The sequence below is a fragment of the Oncorhynchus tshawytscha genome, linkage group LG12, assembly GCF_018296145.1.
Source record: "Oncorhynchus tshawytscha isolate Ot180627B linkage group LG12, Otsh_v2.0, whole genome shotgun sequence".
In the NCBI taxonomy this organism is placed as follows: domain Eukaryota; kingdom Metazoa; phylum Chordata; class Actinopteri; order Salmoniformes; family Salmonidae; genus Oncorhynchus; species Oncorhynchus tshawytscha.
The window spans coordinates 4,884,263-4,906,727 of NC_056440.1; the positions used below are offsets into that span (position 1 = coordinate 4,884,263).

A 22,465-nucleotide genomic window follows, 5' to 3' on the forward strand; every position below is an offset into this window, starting at 1 on the left:
CACAAGCATTTCGCTACACTCGCGTTAACATCTGCTAACCATGTGTATGTGACAAATAAAATGTGATTTGATTTGACATATGAATGCACATAACAGCCTGTGGGGCAGCAATACCACAGATACCAATGTGGCTGAAGACTTTATGGGGCGGAGGGGACTAGTTTGTATAAATGACGGTTAGGGGACACGAGTAAATGTGACTAGAAGTATATCGTCGTGTTTAGATCTTACATTACTGTCCTCCTCCATTGCTGGAATATGTGAGTGGGATGTGAAAATATAATTCACGATAGGTAGTGATCATTTCCCATTCATGTACCAACATACAGTACCAGTCAAAAGTTTGGACACAGCTGCTAATGCTAGTTAATATTTAAATTTGTACTATTTTCTACATTGTAGAATAATAGCGAAGACATCAAAACTATGAAATAACACATATGGAATCATGTAGTAACCAAAAAATTGTTAAACAAATCAGAATATATTTTAGAATCTACAAATTAGCCACCTTTTGCCTTGATGACAGCTTTGCACAATCTTGGCATTCTCTCAACCAGCTTCACCTGGAATGTTGAGGTGACCAGAGCTTTGGCAATGAAGGAAGTGATGTCAAAAGTACATTTTGATATTGAAAAAGCATGTGATACAATGTGGCAAGAAGGTCTATTGATTGGATTATGGATTTCAAGTTTGACCAAACATTCCAGGTAAGGGTGGGATTGGAGTTATCAAGAGAATATGAGGTGGAAAATGGAACTCCACAGGGTAGTGCTATTAGTCCTATCTTATTCACGTTGATGAGTGACGATATCTTCGGGGATATCGGACAGGGTATAGGGGGCGGAGTTATATGCCGAATGAAGGTGCCATTTGGAAAAGGGGAAGGAACATTCCTTATGTCATCGAGGAAATGCAAGGTGCTGTAGCAGTAGAGGAATGGTCCTTATCATGGGGTTTCAAGTTATCTTTCGTTAAATATTGCCATATGTTGTTCACTAACAAAACGTTTAAGGAATATGTCAGTGTTCAATTAAATGGAGAACGACTGGAAAGGGTAACAGAATTGTGAGTATTTTGGTGTGCAAAACTGATAGAGACATACCCCAAGCGACTTACAGCTGTAATCGCAGCAAAAGGTGGCGCTAGAAAGTGTTAACTTAAGGGGGCTGAATAATTTTGCACGCCCAATTTTTCAGTTTTTGATTTGTTAAAAAAGTTTGAAATATCCAATAAATGTCGTTCCACTTCATGATTGTGTCCCACTTGTTGTTGATTCTTCACAAAAAAATACAGTTTTTATCTTTATGTTTGAAGCCTGAAATGTGGCAAAAGGTCGCAAAGTTCAAGGGGGCCGAATACTTTCGCAAGGCACTGTATTATATATTATATAGTAGATATAACAGCAAAAAAGAGCAAGGCAAAATTCTATTATGGATAAACACGTAGATGGGGAAATCAAAACATTGATTCAGAAAAATGGGGTTAGATTGCTGGCAGAGAGGATGGGAGGAAAGTAGTAAGGGCAGCAGGTAGTCTCATGGTTAGAGCATTGGGCCAGTAACCAAAATGTTGCTAGATCAAATCGTTCTGCCCCTGAACTAGGCACTTTTAGTGGCACTGTTCCTAGGCCGTTATTGTAAATAAGAATTCGTTCTTAACTGACTGACTGACTGGCCTGGTTAAATAAAATGTTTAAAAAAAATACAATATAGTGGTATAGAAATCTCTCGACCGGCCCCACTCTCCAGAACAATAGGTGGCGCTGTATGCATCTGTCTGTTGGTTGCGATTCTTAGAAGAAGAAGAAGCCCAGCAGCAGCTCTTTTTGTTGAGTTTTGAACCTTCCCGTACTCCGTACATATTAGCTGTTGACAGAATCATGGCGTCCTCAATGTCACTTCTAGGTTTGGGACGGTGTTCCCTGCTAAATACAGCCACTAAAGTAATCCTGAATCCTGTCAGGTAATTATGTTTTTATTTTGCTACAGTCATATTTCTGTCGCACAACGAGTTTCTATCCTCCTATTCGTCATAACATGCCATTGTTAGCTAGTTTATGCCTGTGTCATTGGTTTACTTTAGCTAGCTATTTAGCTTAGCACAAACAACAACACAAAAGTTACGTTTCACGATGTGTTCTTGGGATATTTCTAGGTGATAATGAGTATGGATGGTTGTATTGGTTTTTGTGAAAGGCAGTGTAAGTAAGTCATAGCTAGTTAAGGAGTTAATCGCTAGTGTTTAACGTTAGCTAGCTGCGTGTGTCCTTTAAATGTGTTAACTAGCTAGTTAGCAGCAAAGACAGTACAGTATGAAGATGGGCAGAAATTGCTTCAACTATAAAAATAAATAAAAATCCGCGATCATGCTTGTATGCGATGTCATGTCGTCGTCGGCTGGCTAAATTCATACGCAGAATAAGGTAAGTCTCTCACCGAGCTGTGCAGTCCGTCAAAAATCAATGTCACTCGTTACATATCAATGCCGCGTTCAGAAACAACTGAACTCGGAAATCTTCAACTTCTTACTTCAATGGGTTCAAGACAACTGGGAACTCAAAATAAAAACGAGTTCCGACTGGGAAAAAATAGCTTTGAATGGTTATCCCAAGTCGGGAACTCGGGCCTCTTTATATATAGAGCTCCTACTTTATTTATTTTTTACCGGAAGTAATTACTTTACCTCTTTATTTTTCCGACTTCCCAGTTGTCTTGAAAGCACCAAAATTAGTTTGACGAAAATTAAAACCTGTCAGTTTGTAACTTTTCACTAGAACTGCGTTCGAATACCCATAATAACATACTGTATGATACATACTTTCTACTATTAGTTCATTTTAGTATAGAGTAAATGAACGGTATTCTTTCAGTTGACTGTCCTAAGCACTTTGCCTGTCCACTGGAAGTGGATGCTGTTGCTATGCAACCGCCTGTTAGCATAGCAAATTAATATCTAGACATTTTGACTTTGTGTGGGTTTGTCAATTCAATCTGGAGTGCCAGAGTGCGTTCTGGGTGTTTGTAAATTGTCAAGATGGTCCATTGGTAAATTCAGAGAGCGTTTCGCTATCGCCGTTCTGACCTCACAACGACAGTCAAGCACCCAAGCTAACTTACTAGCTACTTCCAGAGACAAATGAGAGAACAGCTCACTCTGACCATTTTACTCTGACCACCTCTATGTCCACCTCTATGTCCACCTCTATGTCCACCTCTATGTCCACCTCTATGTCCACCTCTATGTCCACCTCTTGAACATCAGACTCTGACCATTTTACTCTGACCACCTCTATGTCCACCTCTTGAACATCACTCTGACCATTTTACTCTGACCTCACTCTGACCACCTCTATGTCCACCTCTTGAACATCAGACTCTGACCATTTTACTCTGACCACCTCTATGTCCACCTCTTGAACATCAGACTCTGACCATTTTACTCTGACCACCTCTATGTCCACCTCTTGAACATCAGACTCTGACCATTTTACTCTGACCACCTCTATGTCCACCTCTTGAACATCAGACTCTGACCATTTTACTCTGACCACACTCTGACCACCTCTATGTCCACCTCTTGAACATCAGACTCTGACCATTTTACTCTGACCACCTCTATGTCCACCTCTTGAACATCAGACTCTGACCATTTTACTCTGACCACCTCTATGTCCACCTCTATGTCCACCTCTTGAACATCAGACTCTGACCATTTTACTCTGACCACCTCTATGTCCACCTCTTGAACATCAGACTCTGAGGCCTCATCTTCACTGTCACTTTCCAACCTTGTTGAGGATGGCTCGTTGTCAGGCTCAAAAAGCCTCAAATTTATGAGACACGGTAGCGATGACACCATAGGCCTTGTTGATCTCTACACCAGACCTACAGCAGACCTGGGTTCCAACATATATGCTGCGGTGTGTATGGGCTTCAGGCAGAAGTCGTCACGGTTTTTGATGCATTTCAGAACTGCAGTTTCCTCTGCTTGGAGCAATAGTGAAGTGGGCAGGGCAGTACGGATTTATTATCTTACATCTGCAAGCAGAGTCTGAACATCAGACTGGCTGGCATTGTCTCCTTCAATCCGTGCACTGGCTACTGCTATAGGTTTCAGGCTGCTTACCGCTCTCTCCCAAAATACATCATCCTGGAGGATCCTCTTGATGGGGCTGTCCATATTGGCAGACTGAGATATGGCCATGTCTTGGAGACTCCTTCCCCTCCAGGAGACTATTAAACATGATAACAACACCACTCCAACAGGTGTTGCTGGGCAGATTTAATGTGGTGCTCTTATTCTTCTCACTTTGCTTGGTGAGGTAGATTGCTGCTATAACTTGATGACCCTTCACATACCTAACCATTTCCTTGGCTCTCTTGTAGAGTTGGGGAAATGTTTTCAGTGCCATGATGTCCTTGAGGAGCAGATTCAATGCATGAGCAGTACAGCCAATGGGTGTGATGTGAGGGTAGGACTCCTCCCACTTTAAACCAAGCAGCCTTCATGTTCACAGCATTGTCTGTCACCAGTGCAAATACCTTCTGTGGTCCAAGGTCATTGATGACTGCCTTCAGCTCATTTGGATTGTAGAGACTGGTGTGTCTGTTGTCCTTTGTGTCTGTGCTCTTGTAGAATACTGGTTGAGGGGTGGAGATGTAGTTAATTATTCCTTGCCCAGGAACATTCGACCACCAATCAGAGATGATTGCAATAGTCTGCTTTCTCTATGATTTGCTGGACCTTCACTTGAACTCTGAACTCTGCATCCAGCAAATGAGTAGATAAAGTTAGTAGATAAAGCATGTCTGGTTGGAGGTGTGTATGCTGGGTGAAGAACATTCAGAAATCTCTTCCAATACACATTGCCTGTAAGCATCAGAGGTGAACCAGTTGCATACACAGCTTGAGCAAGACATTCATCAGCATTTCTCTCACTATGTTCCTCCATTGAGTCAAAAAAACTTGATTCCAGGACACCATGAGCTGTTGCTATCGATAAGATGTCTGATTCATCATTTGCACCATGAATAGACGTAGAATTTTGTCAGAGGTTGCTTGTTGTGAACAAGTATGTTAGGACATCTACTTTGTGCATGACACACACTTTTTCCAATAATTGTTTACAAACAGATTATTTCACTTATAACTCTATCACAATTCCAGTGGGTCAGAAGTTTACATACACTAAGTTGACTGTGCCTTTAAACAGCTTGGAAAATTCCAGAAAATGATATCATGGCTTTAGAAGCTTCTGATAGGCTAATTGACATCATTTGAGTCAATTGGAGGTGTACCTGTGGATGTATTTCAAGGCCTACCTTCAAACTCAGTGCCGCTTAGCTTGACATCATGGGAAAATCAAAAGAAATCAGCCCAGACCTCAGAAAAAACATTGTAGACCTCCAAAAGTCTGAGTTCATCCATTGGAGCAATTTTCAAATACCTGACGGTACCAAGCTCATCTGTACAAACAATAGTACACAAGTATTAACACCATGGAACACACAGCTGTCATACCGCTCAGGAAGGAGACTGGTTCTGTCTCCTAGAGATGAACGTACTTTGGTGCGAAAAGTGCAAATCAATCCCAGAACAACAGCAAAGAACCTTGTGAAGATGCTGGAGGAAACAGGTACAAAAGTATCAAAATCCACAGTAAAACGAGTCCTATATCAACATAACCTGAAAGGCCGCTCGGCAAGGAAGAAGCCACAGCTCCAAAACCGCCATTAAAAAAGCCAGACTACGGTTTACAACTGCACATGGGGACAAAGATAGTACTTTTTGGAGAAATGTCCTCTGGTCTGATAAAATAAAAATAGAACTGTTTGGCCATAATGACCATCATTATGTTTGGAGGAAAAAGGGGGAGGCTTGCAAGCTGAAGATCCATTTGCAAGCTGAAGACCAACCGTGAAGCACGGGGGTGGCAACATCATGTTGTGGGGGTGCTTTGCTGCAGGAGGGACTGGTCCACTTCACAAAATAGATGGCATCATGAGGAGGAAAATTATGTGGATGTATTGAAGCAACATCTCAAGACATCAGTCAGGAAGTTAAAGCTTGGTTGCAAATGGGTCTTCCAAATGGACAATTACCCCAAGCAGACTTCCAAAGTTGTGGCAAAATGGCTTAAGGACAACAAAGTCAAGGTATTGGAGTGGCCATCACAAAGCCCTGACCTCAATCCTTTTGAAAATGTGTGGACAGAACTGAAAAAGCGTGTGCATGCAAGGAGACCTACAAACCTGATTCATTTATACCACCTCTGTCAGGAGGAATGGACCAATATTCACTCAATTTATTGTGGGAAGGTTGTGGAAGGCTACCCGAAACATTTGCCCCAAGTTAAACAATTTAAAGGCAATGCTACCAAATTCTAATCTGACCCACTGGGAATGTGATGAAAGAAATAAAAGCTGAAATTAATCATTCTCTCTACTATTATTCTGACATTTCACATTCTTAAAATGAAGTGGTGATCCTAACTGACCTAAGACAGGGAATTTCTACTAGGATTAAATGTCAGGAATTGTGAAACTGAGTTTAAATGTATTTGGCAAAGGTGTATGTAAATTTACATTTACTGACACCGGCCATATTCAACTGGTGTTGAGTACTCATAAATTCATTAGTTATTCTGCTCTCTGGCACACTCCGATGAGAGTGCTCTGAAATCGGTGTAGATAGCCAGAGCGAATTTACGAATGCATTACGACTATGCCGCTAAGCTAAGAATGACTTGAATAATCAATTCAATACACTTTGTGTCGTTAGATAGCATTTACAGTGCCTTGCGAAAGTATTCGGCCCCCTTGAACTTTGCAACCTTTTGCCACATTTCAGGCTTCAAACATAAAGATATAAAACTGTATTTTTTTGTGAAGAATCAACAACAAGTGGGACACAATCATGAAGTGGAACGACATTTATTGGATATTTCAAACTTTTTTAACAAATCAAAAACTGAAAGATTGGGCGTGCAAAATTATTCAGCCCCCTTAAGTTAATACTTTGTAGCACCACCTTTTGCTGCGATTACAGCTGTAAGTCACTTGGGGTATGTCTCTATCAGTTTTGCACATCAAGAGACTGAAATGTTTTCCCATTCCTCCTTGCAAAACAGCTCGAGCTCAGTGAGGTTGGATGGAGAGCATTTGTGAACAGCAGTTTTCAGTTCTTTTCACAGATTCTCGATTGGATTCAGGGCTGGACTTTGACTTGGCCATTCTAACACCTGGATATGTTTATTTTTGAACCATTCCATTGTAGATTTTGCTTTATGTTTTGGATCATTGTCTTGTTGGAAGACAAATCTCCGTCCCAGTCTCAGGTCTTTTGCAGACTCCATCAGGTTTTCTTCCAGAATGGTCCTGTATTTGGCTCCATCCATCTTCCCATCAATTTTAACCATCTTCCCTGTCCCTGCTGAAGAAAAGCAGGCCCAAACCATGATGCTGCCACCACCATGTTTGACAGTGGGGATGGGCTGTGTTCAGGGTGATGAGCTGTGTTGCTTTTACGCCAAACATAACGTTTTGCATTGTTGCCAAAAAGTTCAATTTTGGTTTCATCTGACCAGAGCACCTTCTTCCACATGTTTGGTGTGTCTCCCAGGTGGCTTGTGGCAAACTTTGAACGACACTTTTTATGGATATCTTTAAGAAATGGCTTTCTTCTTGCCACTCTTCCATAAAGGCCAGATTTGTGCAATATATGACTGATTGTTGTCCTATGGACAGAGTCTTCCACCTCAGCTGTAGATCTCTGCAGTTCATCCAGAGTGATCATGGGCCTCTTGGCTGCATCTCTGATCAGTCTTCTCTTTGTATGAGCTGAAAGTTTAGAGGGACGGCCAGGTCTTGGTAGATTTGCAGTGGTCTGATACTCCTTCCATTTCAATATTATCGCTTGCACAGTGCTCCTTGGGATGTTTAAAGCTTGGGAAATCTTTTTGTATCCAAATCCGGCTTTAAACTTCTTCACAACAGTATCTCGGACCTGCCTGGTGTGTTCCTTGTTCTTCATGATGCTCTCTGCGCTTTTAACGGACCTCTGAGACTATCACAGTGCAGGTGCATTTATACAGAGACTTGATTACACACAGGTGGATTGTATTTATCATCATTAGTCATTTAGGTCAACATTGGATCATTCAGAGATCCTCACTGAACTTCTGGAGAGAGTTTGCTGCACTGAAAGTAAAGGGGCTGAATAATTTTGCACGCACAATTTTTCAGTTTTTGTATGTTAAAAAAGTTTGAAATATCCAATAAATGTCGTTCCACTTCATGATTGTGTCCCACTTGTTGTTGATTCTTCACAAAAAAATACAGTTTTATATCTTTATGTTTGAAGCCTGAAATGTGGCAAAAGGTCGCAAAGTTCAAGGGGGCCGAATACTTTCGCAAGGCACTGTAGTTAATATACTGGCAAGTTCGATGTAGCCAACTAACGTTAGGTAGCTAGCTAACATACCGGTACATACTGCTGTTATGATATGCGATTCGTAAGGACAGCGTAGCTAACAAATTGTCAGCCAACATAAGTTACACGTTATCTGAAAAGTCATTACTTTATTACATTGATCAACATTTTAACATTTGTCCTAATTAGTTAAAGCAATGATTTTTGTATCAGACTTCGGCTGCATATTTTCTTCAAATCTGAAAATTTAGTGAAGCCATGCCCATTTTCGGGAAGAATTGCATTATGGGCCCTAAAAGCACGGAAATAGTGTCCACTGCTTGTATACTACATATTCAATTTCTGTCGCAAATAGTATGTTAGTGTTCAAACACACCTAACGACTTTCACGTGGTTGGAGTAATAACATGTTCAAGTTCTTATCCCCGAGCTGATAAGGTTCAAATCTGTCGTTCTGCCCCTGAACAGGGCAGTTAACCCACTGTTCCTAGGCCGTCATTGAAAAATAAGAATTTGTTCTTAACCGACTTGCCTATTTAAATAAAGGTTAAAAAAAACAACTACTGAAGACATTGGCGGTAACTCAGCCCCCGTTAGGGTTAGAGGCAGAGAATCCCGGTGTAGAGAACCCGGCCAGGCAGAGACAGCAAGGGCAGTTTGTTGCTCCAGTGCCTTTCCGTTCACCTTCACACCCCTCGACCAGACTACACTCAATCATAAGACCTACTGAAGAGATGAGTCTTCAGTAAAGACTTAAAGATCAAGACCGAGTCTGCATCTCTCACATGGATAGGCAGACCATTTCATAAAAATGGAGCTCTATAGGAGAAAGCTTAGAAATTCTAGGGACGGTAAGGAGGCCTGCGTCTGGTGACCGTAGCGTACGTGTAGGTATGTACGGCAGGGCCACTTCGGAAAGATAGGTAGGAGCAAGCCCATGTAATGCTTTGTAGGTTAGCAGTAAAACCTTGAAATCAGCCCTTGCCTTAACAGGAAGCCAGTGTAGAGAGGCTAGCACTGGAGTAATATGATCACATTTTTGGGGGGTTCTAGTCCAAGAATCTAGCAGCCGTGTTTAGCACTAACTGAAGTTTATTTAGTGCTTTATCCGGGTAGTCGGAGAGTAGAACATTGCAGTAGTCTAACCTAGAAGTGGCCAAAAACATGGATGAATTTTTCAGCATTTGTTTTAGGACAAAGTTTCAGATTTTTTTTGCAATGTTATGTAGATGGGAAAACAGTTTTTGGTTAACCAAGTTACTGACTGACTAGGATAATTCTTCTTTGTGTTTTTGGTGGTGATTCAAAGGGAGTTAAATCACTAGAAAAGCAGCAATGCAGACAGACCAGGGAGAATTGAGCATGAGATGGAGTGAGTACAGTAAATCCTGTCTAACCATTGGCCCTGGATAATATGCTGACATCACACAAGCAGACTGCCATAGTGAGGGAGGAGGTTTACCCAGTGAGGGAGGAGGTTTACCCAGTGAGGGAGGAGGTTTACCCAGTGAGGGAGGAGGTTTACCCAGTGAGGGAGGAGGTTTACCCAGTGAGGGAGGAGGTTTACCCAGTGCGTCAACTATACTATTATGAGTGCAGCTTACTTCTCTGTGCTCTGGAGAGATCGCAGGTAGTGGGTCAGAAGGCTTTAGAAGTCCTTGGACCAGTCACTCTCTGTAGCACCTGGAGAGAGATGGATAGAGGTAGGGAGTGTGCTTGAAAGAGAGCTCTCACCTACCACTGGCTCAGGGTCTCCTGCCTAACCCTCTAATTGGTCTCCACTGGCTCAGGGCCTCCTGCCTAACCCTCTAATTGGTCTCCACTGGCTCAGGGCCTCCTGGCTAACCCTCTAATTGGTCTCCACTGGCCCAGGGCCTCCTGCCTAACCCTCTAATTGGTCTCCACTGGCCCAGGGCCTCCTGCCTAACCCTCTAATTGGTCTCTCTGACAGGAATTTATTCCAGGAGTAGAATGTTGTATGGGGTCTAGGGCTTCTCCACTTCTTATGAGTGTAGTATTAACTCTTGAAATTTGTATCATTTTTATTTATTTAACTAGGCAGGTCAGATGACGACAAATTCTTATTTACAATAACCGCCAAACCCAGACAACACTGGGCCGCCCTAAAGGACTCTCAATCATGTCAGGTTGTGATACAGCTTGGATAATGCAATGTGAAGGAAACAATTGTATCATGACTTAGTGGCACGGAGTGGTCCATGTTCCTGCTGATAGCATGAAGTGCTTCATGTTCCTGCTGACCTGCTGATAGCACGGAGTCCTTCATGTGCCTCGACCTGGATGCGCCTGTAAATGACGTCAGAGCTGTCGCCACTAGTTACCACAGCCACAAAGTTTTACATCCCGGCCTATTTCTACATTTTCTCTACTTTAAAATCTGATAAATAAAATAAAAACCTTTTTAGCCTAACCTTTTACTGAACCTTTTTAAATTAAGACCAAAAATATATATTTCTTTCATGAATTTTCACGATTTGGTCCATCTGATCTCCATCTGCCTACTGTCATAATGAGTTGATGTAGTTATTAAATGTGCATGCCAACATGTTTCCCATTTCACCCTACATATGAACAGGGTGATTCACGTCTAGCCTTGCCATGGAAACGTACCTGTAAAACATTTATGGTAGGCCTATTCTCTTTTTTTTTAAATTCAAAGAACCCGTACTGTGATTATCCATGTCTGATTGGTCATCTGTAGCCTATAGCCTGTACATCTGATGGGTCATCTGTAGCCTAATGGTAATTGATGGGAAATGATGTAAATATATCACTAGCCACTTTAAACAATGCTACCTTATATAATGTTACTTACCCTACATTATTCATCTCATGCATACGTAGATACTGTACTCTATATCATCGACTGCATCCTTATGTAATACATGTATCACTAGCCACTTTAACTATGCCACTTGGTTTACATACTCATCTCATATGTATATACTGTACTCGATACCATCTACTGTATCTTGCCTATGCTGCTCTGTACCATCATTCATTCATATATCTTTATGTACATATTCTTTATCCCCTTACACTGTGTACAAGACAGTAGTTTTGGAATTGTTAGTTAGATTACTTGTTGGTTATTACTGCATTGTCGGAACTAGAAGCACAAGCATTTCGCTACACTCGCATTAACATCTGCTAACCATGTGTATGTGACAAATAAAATTTGATTTGATAAAATTTGATTTGATTTGTACATCTGATGGGTCCTCTGTAGCCTGTACGTTTTCCGATTGGTCCTCTGTAGCCTGTACGTTGTCCGATTGGTCCTCTGTAGCCTACGTTGTCCGATTGGTCCTCGTAGCCTGTCCGATTGGTCCTCTGTAGCCTGTACGTTTTCCGATTGGTCCTCTGTAGCCTGTACGTTTTCCGATTGGTCCTCTGTAGCCTGTACGTTGTCCGATTGGTCCTCTGTAGCCTGTACGTTGTCCGATTGGTCCTCTGTAGCCTGTACGTTTTCCGATTGGTCCTCTAGCCTGTACGTTGCCTGGTCCTCTGTAGCCTGTACGTTGTCCGATTGGTCCTCTGTACGTTGTCCGATTGGTCCTCTGTAGCCTGTACGTTTTCCGATTGGTAGCCTGTACGTTGTCCCCTGTAGCCTGTACGGTGTCCCCGGATTTTGGGAGCGTTCCCTGCCGCTTCAGCTGGGTCTTAATCACTAGGAAGCAAACAGGCTGAAATGGCAAGGGACCTACCTGACTTTGTCCAATAAACTATTTTATTTTTTCCGTAAACAAAACATTTTTGCTACAGTGTGCACCAATGAATATGACCCGTTCAATAGTCTTATTTAACCAGGCTATCAACGGGCTGGTCTTCCATGGACTAACACAGACAGGCAAATCTACCTCCCTGGCTTGCTCCAGTCCCTGGCTGGCCACTGGGCTGTTTTTGTGACAAGCTAATATCCAGTAGGCCACGTTGTTCACTTCTCACAGAACCACCCCAGTTCTTGCCCCACTGACTCAGTCGCCATGGTTTGACCAGGACATTGTTGGCTGGCTAGGCTTCCTGGTTGTTTCATGACAAGCCAGCATGTTCACTACTCCACACAGAGCCATCCCAGTCCTTCCTTAGGCCCTCGGTGGTGGTGAGCCGGGGACAGTTGGACGGTGAGCCGACATAAAGTGTGGTCTGTCGTCAACTCATCAGCAGACCTGGGTTCAAAGGTTATTTGACATTGTTCAGATACTTTTGCTGGGCTTGATTGATGGTGCGATGGAACCAATTGAATAATTTGAACAGCCCAAACCCCTCCCATTTTGGCATTCCAGGCAGGCTTGGGGCAAATGCTGTGTTTTGAAATATGTCAAATATGGGTTGAACCCAGCAGGTCCGTCTGGTTAACAGGCAAGCAGGAGCCAGAAACTCACCAGACAGAACTAATGGGGAAGGAAAATAATCCCCCCGTCTGTCTGTCTCCTTTCACTGTTTCCTTCCCTTCTTTCTTCTCCTCCGCTGAGTCCTCCAAGACAGTTAATTGTCATGGATGTTCCTCACTTGTTTGCGTAATGTTGTGTGTGTGTGTGTGTGTGTGTGTGTGTGTGAGATTCTTTGCCATGAACAGTCTTCTAACTTCCTGCGTTGCCATTGCAGGTCGGTGAGCCTGTCGGGATGTAGGCTGGCAGAGAAAGCAGGACAAGAGACGCAACTGATCACCGTGGACGAGAAGCTGGTGAGTAATAGGCTACACACACACACACTTCCTGCTCAACGTGTCTGTCACATGACAGTATCTCTCGTGTGACGGCGTCCAACTCTGCTCTCACGGTGTCCCCCACCTACGTGCCATCCACGTCTCACGACATCAGTTGTGTGTTAGCCTAGTTCCACACATGAATGGAAGAGAGAAGTTCTTTTATAAATATAATTGTAAATGTCATCAAACAGATTAGAAATATCACAGCCTGTTTTAAACAGTTTTTTTCCTCCCCCCAGAAGGTTGTCTCCCCCAACACATTAGATCATAGAGAGCTCTCAAGTCAAAGGCTAATTTCATGTTTCTAGAAATCCAAGGTCTTCACAGTCGTCCTTCTCATCCGTTGTATAACATAAACATTGATAAGCAAGCCTCAGGCGTGCTTTGAACATACTGTACCAAGGCTGGCTGTGTTTTTATAAGAACATTTTTATTTAACAGGTGAAGTAATGGGGAGATAAGATGGGAAGCTGGTGAAAGTGGATGGATGTTGTGGTCGTTGTGTTCTTCCCAGACCCTGAGCTGGCCACCCTGGCACAGACAGAGAAAGCCTTTGACCGGCTCAAGGCCCGGCTACATCCAAATGGTACCTTGTTCCTTATGGGCCACCTGGTCAAATGTAGTGGCATTATATAAGGAATTGGGTCCCATTTAGAGAAGCAGCCTCTCCGTCTGTCTCTCCTCAGTCCTCACAGCAGGAGACACGGTGAAGAGAAAAGGGGACCAAAGAATGAACGGGGGACTCATTCAGCCACTTGCATTCATTCTCACGCAGAAGACGGTGCTTCAGCATTGTGGGCCACAGAGATTTTTCATTGTGGTGGAGAGAGAAGCTTAAAGGGACAATCCGCAAAAAAATGTTTCCCCCCCCCAACACTGTTTCAAATTTTAAAAAGCGGGAGGGATGAGGCTGGAGAAATGTTACCACTCTCAAATTCATAGACCGAGATATAGATGCAAGGACTGACCATCCATGATATCAACATTATAGTTTCAACCATGTTATGAGGCTATAGAATGTTTGTTTACATTTAATGTGTTTACAAACATTGGAATAAAACAAGCTTATATTTTGGGCAGTGATGCGACAGTTGAACTAAGATCATGATGCATTTGTTTAAGTTATATTCTTTTAAGAATCATTTTGTAGATTTCATTCATTTTATAAGTCAAGAAATTGTCGTAGCAATTTTAGATCGACCATTTTAATGCTCAGTCAGACTGACCAGAGAGAGGACAGGAGGATATAATGGGACTGGCCAATCAGACATGAAAATGTTAAGTCATTTAGCAGACGCTCTTATGCAGAGTGACTTGCAGTTTGTTCATTTGTCTTAAGATAGCTAGGTGGGACAACCACATCACAGGCATAGTAAAGACACTTCCTCAATAAAGTAGCTTATCAGCAAAGTCAGAGCTAGAAAGGTGGGGGGTGGGGGGGAGGGTGCAAGTGTTTGTTCAGGAAAGATGTTTTTAAAATATCTTTTGAGTGGGGGTGTCAAGGTAAAGTAGGGTATTATTTAAGAAACACTTTGAAGAGGTAGGGTTTAAGATGTTTTCAGGAAGATGGGCTCTCCTAGCTTCAGGGAGAAGCTGGTTCCACCATTGGAGTGCCAGGACAGAGAAGCACTTTAACTGGGCTGAGCGGGATCTGCCTTCCCATAGGGGTGGGATGGCCAAGTGACCTAAGGTGGCAGAACGGAGTGCTCGGTTTGGGTTGTTGTCCAGGGTCACGCCAAGGTCCTTTGCACTGTCGGAGGGCGACACTGGAGTTGTCAACCGTGACGGAGAGGTCTTTGAGCGGGCAGGCCTTCCCTGGGTGGAAGAGCAGCTCCGTCTTGTTGAGCTTGAGGTGGTTTACCGACATCCAAGTTGAGATATCTGCCAGGAACGCAGAGATGCATGTCGCCACAGATTGACGTAAGGTGAAAAGTAGTTGAGTGCCATCCACATAGCAATGATAGGAGAGACCATGTGAGGATATGACAGAGCTGAGTGACTTGGTCTATAGAGAGGAGAGGTCCATCCACATAGCAATGATAGGAGAGACCATGTGTGGATATGACAGAGCTGAGTGACTTGGTGTATTGAGAGAAGAGGACAGGGCCTAGAACTGAACCCTGGGGGACACCAGTAGTGAGAGTATGTGGTGCAGACACAGATCCTCTCCACATCACCTGGTAGGAGCGGCCTGCCAGGTAGGATGCAATCCAGGAGTGTGCAGAGCCTGAGACGCCCAGCCCTGAGATGGTGGAGAGGAAGATCTGATAGAGCCTGAGAGACCCAGCCCTGAGAGGGTGGAGAGGAGGATCTGATAGAGCCTGAGACACCCAGCCCTGAGAGGGTGGAGAGGAGGATCTGATAGAGCCTGAGACACCCAGCCCTGAGAGGGTGGAGAGGAGGATCTGATAGAGCCTGAGACACCCAGCCCTGAGAGGGTGGAGAGCAGGATCTGATGGTTCACGGTGTCTGAAGGCAGCAGATGGATCTAGGAGCATGAACAGAGGAGAGAGAGTCAGCTTTGGCAGAGCAGAGAGACTTATGTGACACAGAGAAGAGCAGTCTCCGTTCAGTGACCCGTTTTTGGAACCTAACTGGTTAGGGTCAAGATCGTTCTGAAAGAGAGACGGCATACTCAAGTGTTTTGAAAAGAAAAGTCTCCAGAGATGGTCTGGAGGAGGGGACTGGGTAGAGTGGGCAGGTTGTCAGGCAGCCAGACCTCACTAGTCACAGGATTTCATCTGGAGAGAGAGGTTTTATTTAGATTTATTGAACCTTTATTTAACTAGGCCGTTAAGAACAAGTTCTTATTTACAATGGTGGCCTACCGGGGAACAGTGGGTTAACTGGTCTAGGAACAGTGGGGTTAACTGGTCTAGGAACAGTGGGGTTAACTGGTCTAGGAACAGTGGGTTAACTGGTCTAGGAACAGTGGGGTTAACTGGTCTAGGAACAGTGGGTTAACTGGTCTAGGAACAGTGGGTTAACTGGTCTAGGAACAGTGGGGTTAACTGGTCTAGGAACAGTGGGTTAACTGTCTTGTTCAGGGACAGAACGACATATTTTTACCGTGTCAGCTCGGGGATTCGATCGAGCAACCTTTCGGTTTTCAGGATGAGTGACCTTTAGGTTACAGTAAAGACAAGGTCAAGCGTATTGCCTTGTGAGTTGGAGGGGATTAGGAAACGATGAGGTTAAGAGGCAAGGACACGACAGCGAGCGCTGGAAACAAGTGAATCGAAGGCAGACGTCGGGAGGTTGAAGTTGCCAAGTACGAAGAGCAGTGAGCCATCGTCAGGAAATGAGTTTATCAAGGTGTCAAGCTCATTGAGGAACTCCGACGTGGGTGATAGATGACAACACTGTTAAGCTTGAGTGGACAAGGGACAGCATGGAATTCAAATGAGGAGATGGACATGTGAGAGGGGGAGAAAAGACAATCTCCAGTTAGGAGAAATGATTTAGCCCTGTGCCACCACCGCGACGACGACCAGATGCTCTCGGACTATGAGAGAAAACGTAGTCGGATTAAGAAAGAGCAGCTGGAGTAACAGTGTTCTCTGGGGTGATCCATGTCTCCCATCAGGGCCAAAAAGTCTAGGGACTGAAGGTCAGCATTGGCTGAGATGAACTCTGCGGTGTTAAACGCAGACCAGCACTTCCCGAGCGCTGCCAGAGACCAGGAATTGCACATGGGTTGTGCTCTCAGGGTACACTAAATTTATAAGGGTTGCAGCCAAGGGGTGTGGAGTGTCTGTAAAGCCTACAGGGAGAGGCGCAAATAGGTTACCAAACACACACCTAGTTGCCAAAGCGGCAAAAGATCAAAATGACAATCTGTAAATGACTAGGTAAGATACTGAAGTCCGAGTGGAACCTTCCTCTCTTTTCTTCCTGCAACAACTCGGCAGAACCGTCTTTGTTTTGGCGGCAGTCTTTAGTTTTTCCAACGAGACCTCCACTGACATGACTGCCGCTGAGAGAACACTATTTGCCAGTTGCCTAGCAGAGGTGAAGTACATACCTCCCAGACAGACAGGCGGCTATACGCTATACTGGGACTAGTCAGACAGACAGGAGGCCTTACTGGGACTAGTCAGACAGACAGGAGGCCTTACTGGGACTAGTCAGACAGACAGGAGACTATACTGGGACTAGTCAGACAGACAGGGGGCCTTACTGGGACTAGTCAGACAGACGTACAGCCAGGAGACTGACTATACTGGGACTAGTCAGACAGACAGCCAGGAGACTGACTATACTGGGACTAGACAGACAGACAGAGACTATATTGGGACTAGTCAGACAGACAGGAGGCTATACTGGGACTAGTCAGACAGACAGGGGGCCTTACTGGGACTAGTCAGACAGACGTACAGCCAGGAGACTGACTATACTGGGACTAGTCAGACAGACGTACAGCCAGGAGACTGACTATACTGGGACTAGTCAGACAGACAGGAGACTATACTACTAGTTAATTGAACGGTTAGAATAATCATTACATTTCCATTATATTAAATCTATAGTTGGAATATAGTGGATAGCACTTTGAATACGTTGTTTAACATGACAATGAATTAATAAACCAGGGAAGAATTATTTACACGGTAGGAACCAAAAGTTTGTCAGTGTTTCCAGGTGACCCTAACTAGATGTTACATTACATTCTAGAATGCCAGAGCAGAGCATCATCTCACCAACGTTGTTGCATCCATCTGACCACGAAGAGGTGAGCGGTGAAGAAAATGCTCATGACACCTTGGTGGAGTCATTGCTCTCTCCTTCAGTGACAGGGCCCGTGGGGCTTGGTGTGATTAGAGGCATGTAGCAGGAGAGGGACAGAAAGAACTCGAGTAGCATATTCAACCTATAAGAAGTGATCTATGCTCCCCGGGGTGGCGTATCACATTTTAACAAACCAAACCATTGAAATACCGTTATAGAAGGTCAAGTTCAAAATAATAAAACTCAAACCGGTTCTGTTTTTTTATTTTTTTTTAAATAAAAAATCCTGTTAGGCAGAGGGAGGGAGAATTATCGTCCTGCCCCCTTGCCCTTCCCTCCCCTCCCTCCCCTGCTCTCCCCCGCCCTCCCTTCCCCTGCTCTGCCCTCCGCCGACCCACTTTTGTTAGTAATTACTGTTTGATTTAGCATGCTGTGGTACTCCAGGACCCGGCTGACAGGCTGGCCACTGATACACAGCTTGACATGAAATGTCTGCTCTCTCTACAAGCAGGCTGACTGGCCCTGCAGCCCCCTCTACTCAACCAGCTAGTAGCTTACAGACACAGGCCTGGTCAGCTCAGCTAGGCGTAAAGGAGAGGCAGAAGCACTCTGCTTGATCTCTCTCTCTCTCTCTCTTTTTCTATCTCTGTTAGCGAGCTAGCACCCTCCTCTCCCTTCTCCGTTCACATAAAGACAAACCAATAACCTTAAAGCGCTTGTGAAGCTTTGTTCTCGTCTTCTAAAGTAAACAATGGTTTTATGGGAGGAGAGGATTGTGGGAGAGGAGTGGAGGATGTAACATTGACTAGGTATTTAGGACATGGTCCTTCAGTTCCAGCTGGTTTGTTTGGCATCAGTTGGTAGCCGTGACTAGTGTCCTGTCTGTTTGGTGACATCTTATCATTATTTCATCCGGTTATCTTTGAAGTGCCTTTTAACATTGTCCAAAAGATGATGATGATGATGATTTATTATTTACGTAGACAGCAGGTGAGGCGGCAGTGGTTAGTGTTGGGCCAGAAACGTTGCTGGTTCGAATAGCTGAGTCGACAAGGTTAAATTGTCGTCTGTGCCCTTGAGCAAGGCACTTAACCCTAATTTGCTCCAGGTGTGCCGTATTACGATTGGTGAGCCTGTAAAACAACACCTCTCATACTACTATGCATTTTCGAAAACAAAACTTTTTATTCTTTCAGTGAAATACGGAACCGTTCTGTATTTTATCTAACGGGTGGCATCCCTAAGTCTCTAAATATCGCTGTTACTTTGCACAACCATCAACGTTATGTCATAATTACGTAAAATTCTGGCAAATTAGTTCGCAACGAGCCAGGCGGCCCAAACTGCTGCATAGACCCTGACTCTGCTTACACTGAACGCAAGAGAAGTGACACAATTCCCTAGTTTATATTGCCTGCTAAAATGAATTTCTTTGAACTACATATGTCTAATAAAAAAAAAAAATGCTTCTGTGTATTGATTTTAAGAAAGGCGTGGATGTTTTAGGGTTACGTACATTTGTACAGAGGTTGCGCTTTTTTCCGTAAATGCTCTTTTGTTAAATCATCCCCCCCCGTTTGGCGAAGTCGGCGGTCTTTGAAATGGTCTTCACACAGTTCGCAACGAGCCAGGCGGCCCAAACTGCTGCGTATACCCTGACTCTGCTTGCACAGAACGCAAGAGAAGTGACACAATTTCCCTAGTTAAAAGAAATTCATGTTAGCAGGCAATATGAACTAAATATGCAGGTTTAAAAAATATATACTTGTTTTTTTTTATTTTAAGAAAGGCATTGATGTTTATGGCTAGGTACACACAGGGCTTTTTTTGCTTGTTAAATCACCCGTTTGGTGAAGTAGGCTGTGATTCAATCATTAACAGGCACCGAAATCGATTTATATGCGACGCAGGACAAGCTAGCTAAATTTGTAATATCATCAACCATGTGTAGTTAAAACTAGTGATTATGTTAAGATTGATATTTTTTTTATAAGATAAGTTTAATGCTAGCTAACAACTTACCTTGGCTCCTTGCTGCACTCACATAACAGGTAGTCAGCCTGCCACGCAGTCTCCAAAAATGCAGATTACCGATTGTTATGAGAACTTGAAATCAGCCCTAATTAATCGGCCATTCCGATTAATCGGTCGACCTCTAGACAGGAGGAGTAAAATGTCTGTCTGAACTGAGCAGAGCATCTCTAGTCTGCAGCCTCTGCTGCTGCTCTGCTCACAACTTTAATTTTTTTATTTGATTCATGGCTCAAAACCTACCTCTTTTAGCAATGTCCACTTAGCAATTTCCACTCGGCAGTGTCCGCAATGTCCACTTAGCAATGTCCACTCAGCAGTGTCCGCAATGTCCACTTAGCAATGTCCACTCGGCAGTGTCCACAAGAAGGTGGGCTTTAGTGCCCTAACCATTTACCAAGTGATATCGTTATACTAGCATGTTAAGAAGAAAATGTCCAGCCATATCTCAGAACTTAACTTATCATCGTTGTCATCATCTGACACTAATTAGCATAACGCAACAGACATAAATCTTCCTAGAAAATCTTCCTATTCATGAAAATCACAAGTGAAATATATTGGAACACAGCTTAGCCTTTTGTTAATCACACTGTCATCTCAGATTTTCAAAATATGCTTTACAGCCAACGCTAGACAAGCATTTGTGTAAGTTTATCATAGCATAGCATTATGCCTTGCTAGCAGCAGGCAAACTTGTCACGGAAATCAGAAAAGCAATCAAATTAAATTGTTTACCTTTGAACTTCGGATGTTTTCACTCACGAGACTCCCAGGTAGACAGCCAAAGTTCAATTTTTCCCAAAAGATTATTTTTGTAGGCGAAATAGCTCTGTTTGTTCTTAACGTTTGGCTGAGAAATCGCCTGGAAATTGCGGTCACCACAACGCCGAAAAATATAAAAAATTAGCTCCATAATATCGACAGAAACATGGCAAACGTTGTTTAGAATCCATCCTCAAGGTGTTTTTCTAATATCTATTTGATAATATATCAGTCGGGACAATTAGTTTTTCACTCGGACCGATTGGAGTAATGGCTACCTCTGTATTTTACACGAGAATCTCTCTCGGAGCCACCATGTGACCACTTACGCAATGTGCCTGCCTACGGCTATTCTTCAATAGAAATGCGTAAAACTACGTCACAATGCTGTAGACACCTTGGGGAATACGTAGAAAGCGTAAGCTCGTTGATGGTACATTCACAGCTGAATAGGGAGTCATTGGAACGCAGCGCTTTCAAAACCTAGGGCACTTCCGGATTGGATTTTTCTCAGGCTTTCGCCTGCAAAATCAGTTCTGTTATACTCACAGACAATATCTTTACAGTTTTGGAAACGTTAGTGTTTTCAATCCAAAGCTGTCAATTATATGCATATTCTAGCATCTTTTCCTGACAAAATATCCCGTTTAAAACAGGAACGTTTTTTTTTCCAAAAATGAAAATAATGCCCCCTAACACCAACAGGTTAATGAAGTGGATGAGTCTGAGCTCTGAAGCCTCTCTGCAGTTATGAATACTCTGACACAACGGTCTTCGCTATCTCTGCCTGTGTCTCTCTGCCAGTGTCTCTCTGCCTGTGTCTCTCTGTGTGTGTGACTGACAATGTGGACATAGAAGCGTGACTACCAGAGGAACACTGTCCTGTCCAGGGTATTTTTTAGAGTGATGAGTTAAGATCAGGGTTTGAATTCTCTAAGCCGGCCAGGGCCTGCCTAGCCTGCCTCGCTCTGGGGTAGGATGACATGCACTGGAGCATATTGCATTGATTCTCCCCTCTCTCGCTCTCGCTCGCTCTCTAGACATATCAAGTGTCTGTTTTGTCTGGTTGCCTCCTTGTAGTGTGTGTGGGAATCTACCGGCTGGTGTGTAGAGTAGCCTAGCAGGTCAGAGGAGAGGCCTCTTTGATGGGGCCCTGGGACAAGAGGTTTATGTATGCTCCACTAAATAAGGATTTCATTTAGTTAACACACTTTCTACACAGAGAGAGGAGTGTTGTCTGAGCTGTGAAGGGTTGGAGGAAATGACAGGCCGTGGCTCGCTGGAGCATACGGTCTGATCTGTGGAAAACAGGAAATCTCCCCAACCCCTTGTCTGTGGTAGCGCTAGTCACCCCTTGTCTGTGGTAGCGCTAGTCACCCCTTGTCTGTGGTAGCGCTAGTCACCCCTTGTCTGTGGTAGCGCTAGTCACCCCTTGTCTGTGGTAGCGCTAGTCACCCCTTGTCTGTGGTAGCGCTAGTCACCCCTTGTCTGTGGTAGCGCTAGTCACCCCTTGTCTGTGGTAGCGCTAGTCACCCCTTGTCTGTGGTAGCGCTAGTCACCCCTTGTCTGTGGTAGCGCTAGTCACCCCTTGTCTGTGGTAGCGCTAGTCACCCCTTGTCTGTGGTAGCGCTAGTCACCCCTTGTCTGTGGTAGCGCTAGTCACCCCTTGTCTGTGGTAGCGCTAGTCACATAGCCAGACCGTCTGTTGTCTCCTGTCTTTGCAGGTTTTCTTTTGGTTCTGTGATTTTGGGCCTTTAAAAAAAAAAAAAAGTTTGT

General features: G+C 43.8%; 1 protein-coding gene across 1 annotated transcript in view; it reads left to right on the top strand.

Annotated features, from left to right (window-relative positions):
• Nucleotides 1-1,812: 1,812 nt before the first annotated feature.
• ndufs4 (NADH:ubiquinone oxidoreductase subunit S4) overlaps nucleotides 1,813-22,465 on the top strand; it is a 45,006-nt gene continuing 24,353 nt past the window's right edge. The window contains exons 1-2 of the mRNA XM_042331228.1: nucleotides 1,813-1,965; nucleotides 13,063-13,141. Coding sequence (XP_042187162.1) covers nucleotides 1,883-1,965; nucleotides 13,063-13,141 — 162 coding nt within the window. The 5' untranslated portion in view covers nucleotides 1,813-1,882. The remainder of the gene's footprint in view (nucleotides 1,966-13,062; nucleotides 13,142-22,465) is intronic.